Source organism: Arachis hypogaea, chromosome 11 (genome assembly GCF_003086295.3).
Source record: "Arachis hypogaea cultivar Tifrunner chromosome 11, arahy.Tifrunner.gnm2.J5K5, whole genome shotgun sequence".
Taxonomy (NCBI): domain Eukaryota; kingdom Viridiplantae; phylum Streptophyta; class Magnoliopsida; order Fabales; family Fabaceae; genus Arachis; species Arachis hypogaea.
This window is the reverse complement of record NC_092046.1, coordinates 108,001,867-108,013,684: the sequence shown is the minus strand read 5'-3', so window position 1 is coordinate 108,013,684 and position 11,818 is coordinate 108,001,867. Positions and strand designations below refer to the sequence as shown.

At 34.4% G+C, this 11,818-nt stretch overlaps 2 protein-coding genes across 2 annotated transcripts; both read right to left on the bottom strand.

The window, feature by feature from the left end:
• Nucleotides 1-2,692: 2,692 nt before the first annotated feature.
• On the bottom strand, nucleotides 2,693-4,561 carry LOC112722348 (uncharacterized). The gene has a single exon (XM_025773342.3). The coding sequence runs from the start codon at nucleotides 3,817-3,819 to the stop codon at nucleotides 3,016-3,018; it is 804 nt and encodes a 267-aa protein (XP_025629127.1). The 5' UTR covers nucleotides 3,820-4,561; the 3' UTR covers nucleotides 2,693-3,015.
• A 6,951-nt stretch (nucleotides 4,562-11,512) lies between these two features.
• On the bottom strand, nucleotides 11,513-11,818 carry LOC112721602 (uncharacterized). The gene has a single exon (XM_025772650.1). The coding sequence runs from the start codon at nucleotides 11,816-11,818 to the stop codon at nucleotides 11,513-11,515; it is 306 nt and encodes a 101-aa protein (XP_025628435.1).

Genomic DNA, 11,818 nt, shown 5'->3' with positions numbered 1-11,818 from the left:
GAACAAAAATTTAATAATTGGTCATTTTTATTGAACGAAATTTATTTTATATGAATATAACTTTAATTTTAAATTTTTATGATCAATTTTGTCAATGTACGAATTTTTTATGATAAAAAATAATTATTTATTATATATCTTAAATAATAAAGAATTAAAAACCATTTTTTATTTAATTGGATATTAGGTAGTCTGTTTAAAAAATATATACAAGTTAAATAGAATTTTCGCTGCAAAATAAGAAAGAAAATGGAAAAGCCAAACAAGGACCATATACCCTTTATCAGTTTATCTATCGTCATCTTAGCTTCTATCACGGCAATTACCCTACAAAGATATTTAATTCGATTTTTTTTTTTAAATAAAAAAAGTTAACCCCCATTAAGACCTAGGCTCGGAATCGCAACATGCTTGCATATTCATTATTACTATCCTTATATTCTAGTAAAAGAAAATATGCTATTTTTTTCGATATGAAAATTTTATTTGTGTTGTATTTGGGTATTTTTAAAATTAACGTAGAAGTAATTAGATCGTCTAATTTATTTGTGTGAAACTGAAATTTTAAATTTGTATAAGAGTAATCAGACCGTTCAATTATAGGTATATTAATTTTTTTTAATTGGACCGTTCGATTTATTTAAAATAAAAAATAATTACTGAATTAAAATTATATATATATAGTCTGTTTACCTAGTTGACAAGATCTTTTTATATTTTTTGAGTCTTCTTTTTTCAGATTCGAGAGTTCTCTCCTCTTCTGTTTGGATTTTCGTCTCTATTTTAAACTATTACAATTTTAAAATTCATTTTGAGGTGAGGAAAAAATAGATGATAAAGTTATATTAAAAGTATATTATTTTGTTCAGATTTTGTTATAAATATCTGAAGGAGTGAAATTTATATGTGAGAATCTGTTAGATATTGTTATTCCATTCACAATCTCATTTGAAGAAAACTAGCTAAAAGGTATGATTGGTGAGAAGATAAATTCTCAAATGTCAAGAAGAGCATCATGTATTTTATACAGGTATCATATATCAGTATTTGATAGATTTGTTCAATTTCAAAATAAAATATGTAACTAATGAAACGAGCATGCAAGAAATGTTTTTAATATATATTAAAACTCGCTCCCAGATCTCATCCATTGAGTTGTATATTGAGTTCGAACAATTTAAAACTGATCAAAATATTGAATAGAAAGATTACAATAATGACAGTAAAAAAGAGTTTAAAAGCAACTGCAAGGTCGTTAGTCTAGATAGTGACAAAAATAAAAATGACGACACTATAGAGACAGATGTGATAAAGTGATAAATACACTAACAAATCAGCATTCATTTGAGAAACCATCTTTTATCCACACGTTAAATTTAAAAGCTATACATATACCAAAATTTTCTTAATATATAAATACAGGTACGTAATTTAAATATTTATATGTAATTAAGTCAATAAATTTATCAATCATTTTTTAACAACTTCGAATTACTTAACAACTTATCTACTATTATTATATTAATAACAATAACTATTATATTCAAAGATTTAAAAAACATAATTATAATTTGAATATCATAAATATATTAATAAACTATCTAACAACAATTTATTACTTACTAATCAAATAGCTAACAGCAATTAATTAATTATTAAAAATATATAATTTATATAATTAGAGTGTCTGAGATAATTAATAATATATAATTCATGACAATCAATTTCTCTAAATTTTGGTCTTCTTAGCATGTTTATACTTCAGTTGTTGCTGGAGATGATGACTTCAGTTTTTTAAAGTTGTTGAAGAACACCTTTAGAAAAAATTGTGTTGGTGGAGTGGTGAGATTTCTGAAAGGAATGGATGAGTAAGAAAGTGTGTGTGTGGGAGTATATTAACCGTAGAGAGATCGGACTACATGAACGACATATTAATGATGATACACAAATCGGATAGACCCAATTACTTCCTCCTCAAATCAGATTGTCTGATTTGTTCTCCCTGAAATCACAATTACATTAAACACCCTACTCTCCCATAATGGTGTAATGCACCAAAGTGGTTTCCATTTGTAAATTAAAAAATTAAAAGAAAATAAAATATATTTTTTTAATATTAATAATTTTTTAAAAAATATTTTTATCATTTAATTTCATTCAATTGTATTCTTAATATTTTTTATTCATTCAATCTTATTCTTATTGTTTTAATTTATATAAAAAAATTCTTAAATATTTTTAATTTTATTTTTAATATTTTAGATTAACTTAATTTTTAAAAATAATTTTAATTGAAATAAAAAATATTAAAAATAAAATTAAATAAAACTAAATATTAAATTATTTTAAAAAATCACAAATATTAAAAACAAAAAATATTCTATTTTAAAATTATATAAATTATAAAGTAATAAAATAAATAAATAATTATTATTAAATTTATAATTTTTATTATACGTGAATTTTATTATTTCGATTTAATAGTGATAGGACTCTCTTTTTCTTATTATTTTACAAATTTTCTTATTTTAAACGAATTTGATTCAATTAATCATAAAATAGCATTCGTATAGGTGTAAAAGCTAATATTTACGATTGGAAAATAAATTTTATCTTATAAATCAGTAGAATCATGTTACAATACTTTTAACTAAAATCAATTATAGTACAACTACCATCACTAAAATTAAAGTTTACAAATACAACACAAAATACATTAATGGAAAAATATTAAATCATAGAATATACACTTCTCTCGTCACAATATATTACGCAGACCGCTAGTTTGTATATACGGTGAATCTTATTATCACGTTAACAAAACTAGTACTATATATTCATAACTATATTAGAGATTAACTTAACAAACAAATGAAACAAAATCAAAAGAGCCCTAATAATAAAGAAGAAAGGCAGTGGACTTGGAATTCAACAAGGCAGAAAAGAAAAGAGGGAGAACCAACAAGTATAATTTTGAGGACCCCAAACCAAAAAGAAGAAAGAAAAAGTAGGAACCTAGTTGGGATTTGAAGAAGGTTGCGAATCTCTACCAACTCCACTATTATTATTATTATTATTCCCAAAAAGCCCCAGAATCTCTTGGCGGTAAGGCAAGAACAACCTCCTCTTAGACCTCTCTCCACCATCCTTCACGGCGGCCGAGCCATTTTGATTTGGCAGCACGGCCTTGCTGTTATTAATAAACAGAATCGGTTCCTTGCCATCGCTATGGCTTCTGAGTAACAAATCTCGAAGCTTCCATCTCCTCGAAGAACCAGAACCGGCAGAGCTGCTCTTCTTGCAGCTCTTTGGGTTCCACACACAGTAGCTTCCCTCCGCCACACCTTCCAGTTCGTTTTTGCTGTTGTTTTCGTGCTCCTCCAACATCAGAGCCCTCAGAGGCAAACGTCGCCGTGCCGGTGCCGGTGCCGGAGTCGTTTCACTGGCGGGAAGCGGAGAATCCGAGAAGACGCCGTTGAGGAGGACGTGTCGGCCGAAGAGTGGGTAGCTTGGAGTGATGTGGCCGTTGTGGAAAATGTCGTCGGCGGAGACGGGGGAGGAGGCAATATCTCTGGAAACGAGGGAGAATTCGAATTCGTCGTCGTCTTCGTTGTTGTCATCGTCGTCGTTGTCGTTTTGGTCATGTTGGAAGTCGTTTTGGGGCCATGAGGAGGGAAAAAGGAGGTCGTTGGCGTAGAGAGGGTCTTGTTGAAGTTCTTGGATGACTCTGGCGGCAATTTGAGCGAAGGTCTCAGAAGAGGAGTAGCTGCTGAAGCTGGGAGAAGAGTGTGTGTGGGGAAGATGCTCCGTTTGCATCATTTTGATCTTGATATGGATTTGGCCTCACAACACACAGTTTTCTGTGTTTGGTTGAAAGGAAGGGGAAAAAAAAGTCAAGTGTGTAGGGGGAAGTTTCTGGGATGGATATATAAGCTGGCCAGCTGGGGCGATGTGGTCCTAAGATTTTTCTTCTCTGCCGTCACTTTTCTAACTTTATTCATCCTTGAAATTTTTTGAAACTTCTCTAGAAAAGTAAAGTAATAATTCTAAGCGGTAAAAATGATAGTTATAAGAACTGAATCCGATATCAAACCGATTAAATTATTGTTTTATTAGTTTATTAGTTTAATTGATGAGCTATCGATTGAACGGATAAAATTAGTTTTATATGTAAATAAAAAATATAAAATTTAAATTTAAAATATATATCTTCACTAATATTTTAAAAACAATTAAATTTTAACAAATTATAAATAAGTTACGGTTATTATTAAATAAATATATAAAGTTCTAATATTTTTTTATAATAAAAATTTTTTAATTTTATTTTTATATTTATTATATTGTTATATACTATACGTATTTATTGAAAAATAATATATCAAAAAAATTGTATTGTAATTAATAAAAATATTTTATATTTTTATTTATATATATTTATTAATATTTATATTAATAATTATGAATAATAAAAAATATAATTAATTTTAGTATTAGTGCATATAAAATTAAAATAATATCTAAAAAAATTATTGTGTAATTTTATTATATAATGAAAAATTAGCATATAAAATAACAAGGAATAACATGGTTTAGTGGCAAATGGAGTATGTAGTACAAGGAGGATCTAGATTCAACCACATCTTCATCAATTTTGGAATTTTTTTTGGAGAGGTTCGGTTGGACCGATTTTTGTAAGATCCGAGAAAACTAACTAGTAAATTTGATTAATTAAAACTGCATTAACTGAGATTAAGATGCCCGAAATATGTAAAAATATTTAGAACAAAAGTCTGAGCACTTATCTTAAAAGTTTTGACTCAAATTGGGCCAAAGGGCACATTGGAGAGAAGAGAAGTGAGAGCAAACCCTTGGCACTATTCATCATCATCTTTGATTGCTCATAACTTTTGCTTCGTAGCTTCGATCGCTGCACTATTTACAGCCACGCGAAGCCTATCTCCTCTTCTTCAATTCTATCCGATTGATTTAGTAAGTAACTCAAAATCCTATCTTCTCATTCAAGTGTGAATTCAAATTTTTAGCTTGGGTATTGAGGATTTTTGGTGATTTTGATGTTATAGAAGTTCTCTAGCTTGTGTTCTTAGTGATTTCCATCACTAATTTTAGTGAGTAAAGGTAAAAATCTATTTTTTCCTCTTAGTTCATCAATTTATATGAGTCCTAGTTTTGATATGTTGGGTGTTTGATTGATTTGGAATAAATATGATGATGGATTGGTATAATATGCATATATGTGAACACTATTGTGGTTTGATTAATTATGATATTTAATTGATATAGAATTGGGTCGAAGGCTGTGATAGAGTGAGGAATCTCCTATATAGTAAGTTGAGGTAAGCGGTGTGAATTGTTGTATGAGAGTGAGCATGTTTGTTGAAGCTTTGATTGAGAATTTGAATACATGAATGTTGTATGTTGTTATTGAGAATGGATATAGTCGATGGAATGTGTTAAATAAGTTGAAAATGGGTTTATTAGGCTTGGAATAGTTGAGAATTGATAAACAAGTGTTTGGAATGTGTAGAAATGATTTTGGAATTGTTTAAGATTGAATTGAGTTGAAAATTGAGAAAATTAAAGAATTGTGTAAATTTGGTAAAAACAGATTTTTAGCCAGTTTCGCTAGACCATAATTTGGTACTCAAAGTTTAGATTTAGACCAAATTTGTCTTAAAATAAAGCTAGTAGAAAAGTCTTTAAAACCATCTAAGAATGAAGAAAAATAGATAATTATATAAAAAGTTATAGAGGCTTGAATTTGGAGGTTAAAAACTGAATTCTGCAGAAGTTGTAGAAAACTGGGGTCATGTGATAAACCCCTATTTTATGATAACTTTTGGATAGAAAACATGGAGTTTATGAACTTATTTTGTATTTATTCACCAAGAATGCATGCGATTATGATTTCTTCCCAAATTGTGTTTAAGAGTTAAAAACATGCTTTTTGGACCAATAAATTGTCAATTTTAATTCGCTTTCATTTCATTCGATATTGTAATGTGTTTGTTAAGTAATCTCAGGTTTCATAGAGCAAGAATGGCTTGGAAGATGGAGCAAAAGCATTCAAAAGTGAAGAAACCATGAAAAATTGAAGAATTGAAGATTTGATAGCCATGCGTACGCAAGACCCATGCATACGCATCTTTCTCAATTTGGGCGTATGCACGAGGCATTTCTTGATTTTGCTCGAAGCTTTTTTACTTCAGTGTGACACCCTCCTCCTTTTTCATTGATGCATAGGCATCCTTAGTTAATTTTAGGTTTCTCTTTGAATAGTTTTCTTATATTCAAATCAAATTTTTTATGTTTTTAGTGAAGTTTTTATGACTAATCATATGGTTGGAGTTTTTTAGAATGATTGTGTTTTCAGAATTTATTTTTAAGTAATCAGGATAAAAGAATCAAAATAAGGAAAGACAAAAGATCACTCCTAAGAGAGAAAGAGAAGCTAGCGCCAGGTGATGAACGTAAATATTCTCATGCAGGTTAGAAACTAGTGATAAATCCGATCGTGAGTATAGTCTAACCAGCACACGAATACCGCATCAAACAATTCTAAAATCTATGACCGAGAGTATTGATCCCGGGTCTTTCTCCCTAGGAATTGCTTTAGAATGTGCATCATTGATTAGGAAAGCTTTTATGGTTTTGAGAGTTGGTGCAAGAATTCAAACTAGCAAGGCAATCAACAATTAATTGAAATAAGAGCCTTGGCCAAGGGTGAGCATTGGAAGTTTCATCATTATAGTCTCCTTCAATTATGATAAGAATTGATTGTTGCTTCACTTAGTTAACCCCCTAACAATGGAGAAAAGTCAAATGAGAGTAACTAACTTGAGTCACAAGTCCTAGTCTCACCCTAGGGAAGTCTAGCTTTAGTGCACTCCAAGTCAATTAGCAATTCTCAATTCATAATCTACAATTGATATCAACTATTCAAGTGTCTCCAATAACTCAACCCCTAAGCCAAGTGAGAGAAATCTACTCCATAGCTAAGGTTGTCATTATCACAAACAATTGGTAGGCAATTATAGAAAACATGATGCAATTGAGAGAAGAGAATTGAATAAAAGCTATCTAATCCAAACAATCATCAACAATCAAACAATTGAATGAAACCTCAATTCATTAATCCAAATTCAAAGTAACAAGCATACCAAATCTAGATCTAAGAAATTAAATCAAAAGAATATCAATTAAGAGTAAAAGAAGAGTAGATCTACACTTGTAGCCAAACAAAAAGTCAATTATCAATAGATCTCACCAAGAATTCCAAGGAAACTTGCAATGGAGGATGAAAACCTAGAGAGAAGTTGGAGCTTCTCTCTCTAGAAAATAAAATGTAACTAACTTCCTAAAAAATCTAGAATTATGACTAATTGTCCTAACACACTTAATCCTTGGTTTTCTTAAGCTTTTCCCTCCAAAATTTGCTCCAAAACAGGGCCTGGGAACCCCCTGAAATCGCTGGGCACGTGTTTCATTTAAAAAAATCATGTGCGCACATCGACGCGTATGCGCACTGCACGCGTACGCGTCCTTGGGCTCTTTTGCGATCTGCGCGCAGGCGTACGGTGCGCGCGAGCATCATAAGGGATATGGCCCAGCCATATAGGCGTGCCGGCTCCTCGCTCGGCTCCACTGCGCTGGCTCTGGATGAGCGCATCCACGCGTATGCGTCCTGTGCGCGTGCGCGTGCATGTCCAAACTTCCAATCTTTAATTTGTTTCATGCTCTTTTCATTCATGCATGCTTCCTTCATTCCTCTTGGCCATTTTTGCCCTATAACTTCTGAAATCACTTAACAAACGGATCAAAGCATTTAATGGAAATAGAGGAGGATTACAATATCTCAATTTTGATGAAAAAGAAGCATATTTTTATCTATGAGGTAAAATGGGAAAGAGACACGAAATCATGCAGTTTTATATAAATAAGTGTGGAAGATCATTGATAAAACCCTTAGATTCTATGCATGATAAACCCTAAAAAAAGGTTTATCAACCTCCCCACACTTAAAGTATATCATGTCCTCATGCTAAGGGAAAGCAAAAGATCAAAGGACTATAAGGGCGTAGGGCTCATGTGATACAATCTACCTACATGAATGCACTACGGTGTATGCTACTAACTCCTTGGCCAAGAGCAATTCAATCTTCCTAGAATACACATATATATATGCACATAGGGCAAGATGATGGATAATGTATGAACTCTACCAATTCTAGTCATCAAAGTAAAATATGCATAACTTGTATGAAGAACGCTCGTGAGAGCCGGGAACAAGGAGTTGAGCTTCGAACCCCTCACCGGAAGTATTTGCGCTCTATTTGCTCGGTGTATAAGGTTGATCACTCAATCCTCCCCTACTTCATGCTTTTTACAAAATTTGTTTTTCTTCTAACAATCAACATATATTCCATGCATGCATGCAAGTATCATGGGGTCTTTTCTTTAGGTTGTAATGGGACTAGGGTCAAGGTAAGGATACATATTTGGTCAAGTGAGCTTGAAATTTGAATCTTTGATGAGTTTAAACTTCTCACCTAACCTATGACCTCTTATACAATATTAAAGCTAACCTAACTACCCATTCTTTCACTTTTAACATACTCATGCATTCTCTTTTCATTTCTCAATACTTGTGCATTGATCTTTATTGAACTTTACTTTGGGGCATTTTGTCCCATTTTTATTTCTTTCTCTATCTTTTTTTTCTTTCTTTTCTTGCTTTTCTATTTTTTTCTTCTTTTCTTTTGTTTTTCTCATCATTTTTTTCCATTTTATTATTTTTTTCAATGCATAAGGTCTACTCATTTAATCAATACATGAGCATGTACCCAATTCCCAATATTTACAACAAAAATACAAAATTACCCTTTTTCTCAACCAATGTCCCAAAATTTCCCACACTTGAATGTTACACACACTAGCCTAAGCTAATCAAAGAACCAAATTAAGGACTTTTATTGTTTTCCGCTTTAAGGCTTGTAATGTGCTAAATTAAGAACAAAGTGGGTTAACGTAGGCTCAAATTTGGCTAACAAAGGAAGATAAGAGGTAAGGCTATTTTGGTAAGTGAGTTAATTGAAACGATGGCCTCAATCATATAAATGCATGAATACAAGGAATAATGGACATATAGAATTGAACAAATCAAAGATCACAATCGTAGGAGGAGAACAATTGCACACAAAAAGGGAAAATAAGTGGTTATAAGATGTAACCACACCATTAGGCTCAAAACTCGCTTGCTTGTGTTCTTAGCTCAAATTCTAATTCCATGTTCCAAAATACATCCTCCAAACAAGCTAAGCATCAAAAGATTTTCAAACATCAAAATTGGTAGGGTCGCCCTAAAATTCTAGTTTTCTAGGGGAGAAGTCATTGCTCTAGCCAAGTGGATTTATTAAGAGATACTAATATGCAAAAGATGCCAAAAATGAAAGACCTAGTATGCAATCTACTCTAGTTAAGAAAAGAGGTTTAAAAAATTTATTCGGGTGTTACCTACGAAGACCGGTCGGCCGACCGACCTCCCCACACTTAGAAGTTAGCACGGTCCTCCGTGCCTTGAGTGAGACGTAGTGGTTGATCGGCTTCCGAGTGTCCATCCACTTCTTCATCATCGCTTTCTTCATTATCGGTACCGGTGGACGTGGAAATTTCCGGTTCTTCCATAGGTGGTGCTAGGCAACTTAGAAGCTTCTTGACAAAAGCGTAACGGCGTTGGTTACGCCGCTCATAACGGTCAAGCTTCTTGTGGAGTTCCTCTATGCGTTTCATGGATGACTTTGGTGGTGCGGGTGAGGTAGAGGGGATGCTCATGGGGATGGATAAGTGTGGCTCTTTGGTGTCCGCCGGAGGGTAAAGGTATCTCCCGTTTAGAACAACATCTCCATCCGCCAAGATCATCAATCATCATATCACACCACTAAATACAAAAGAAAGCAAGTAAATCAAACAAACTCAACAATGCAAGAGTAAGCTCCACTTAGAACACCCATGAGAAAATGAAAAGAAATAAGGAAAGAAAATGCAACAAACAAAGAGAACATGAATGCAACTTACTTAAGAAAAAGAGTAAGAGCATGTAACTAAGGGAATGGAAAAAAAAGGGAAAAGGAAGCAAAAATTATAAATGAGGAGTACCTTGAGAGGGAGAATAGGAGATAGGGTATGGAGGTGAGAGAAAGGTTAGTGAAGAAGAAGAGAGGGGAGAGAGAAAAAAGAGGTGTGGGTCCGCCAGAGGTAGTGGAGAAGAGGAGGTAGGGATGGTAGAGAAGGGGAGAGGTAAAGAAGAGGGGTGGTGGTAAGAAGAAAGAAAGAAAAGGAAGGAGAAAGGCGCACTCTAATTCAATTGGTCCGCAAAACCGACGCGCGCGCGCCATGCACGCATGGGCAAAATCAGTAAGGGCGCGGACGCGCACGATGCGCGTGTGCATGAAGTAGCGAAAGGTGAGTGTGCGTGCGAGTGCCATGTGCATATGCGCGTGCATATGTGTTGTGCCCTCAGCACAGGTTGGGCACAACTCTGGCCCAACTCTCGGGAAAATGAACCAGAAAATAAATTGGGTGAGCGACGCGGACGCGCACGGTGCACTGACGCGTCGATTGGTATTATGGTCGAGGTATGCGTGCGCGCCAGGTGCGCCTACGCGTGAGTTCAGTTGGGCCAGTAGCATGAAATTGGCCCAACCAGGGCACAACTCTCTGGACGATGGCCCAAGATCGCAAAACGCAGTGGTGACGCGTATGTGGCTAGTGCGCGCACGCGTGCTTTAGCGCGAATTGCGATGGTCGCGTACTCGGCTAGTGCGCGCACGCGTGATGTTGGTTATGCCCAGGGCCCAAAGTTGGCCCAGAATTTGCACAACTCTATGATAGATGGCCCAGGAGTTGCGAAAGCCTAGGGACGCATACGCGCACAGTGCGCGTACGCGTGGTCCCCCTTCACTTTTTTTCTGAATGAATAGAAAAATGCCTATTTATCATGTGTCCACATGCCAAACAAGCCAAAGAAGTCAAAAACACCTAAAATCGATGCAAGACCTAAAGAGAGGTGTTCTTCCACCACACAATCAAGTCATTCATGGAGAATTCAATGCAAGGCTTTATGAGTAAAATATCCTAGGTATTTACAATTAAAACTAATCAAAGAAGACTATAGCTAAGCAATCACAAACCAATTAAGAGTTTAAAAGCTATATTCAAAAAGGGTATAAAGGATAGATCTCACCATGGTGGGGTGTCTCCCACCTAGCACTTTTGTTTAATGTCCTTAAGTTTGACTTTCACTTGTTCATTGCTCTTTGCCAAGAGGTGCATCTTCCAAAAGAAATACCTCAATCTCTTTGTTGCTCTTCATTTGTTCACCATGATACAACTTGAGACGGTGCCCATTGACCTTGAAGATATCCGAACATGAGGGATGGCACAAATGGTAAACCCCATAGGGTTCCGCCTTCACTACTTGATATGGGCCTTCCTATTTTGACCTTAGTTTACCGGGCAACAGTCTCAATCTAGAATTGTAAAGAAAGAAAAGATCACCAGCCTTGAATTCTTTGCCTCTTATGTTCCTATCATGGATGGCTTTCATTTTTTCCATGTAAAGTCTGGAGTTCTCATAAGCTTCAAGCCTCAAACATTCCAACTCCGCTAATTGTAGCTTCCTCTCAATTCCGGCTCCACCCAAACTCGGATTACACTCCTTGATGGCCCAATACGCCTTGTGCTCTATTTCCACCGGCAAATGGCAAGCTTTGCCGTACACCAACCGAAAGGGACTCAT

Bases quoted from the DNA above. Each gene is read 5' to 3' on its own strand.
- LOC112722348 (XM_025773342.3), bottom strand. From the start codon at position 3,819: ATGATGCAAACGGAGCATCTTCCCCACACACACTCTTCTCCCAGCTTC.
- LOC112721602 (XM_025772650.1), bottom strand. From the start codon at position 11,818: ATGAGTCCCTTTCGGTTGGTGTACGGCAAAGCTTGCCATTTGCCGGTG.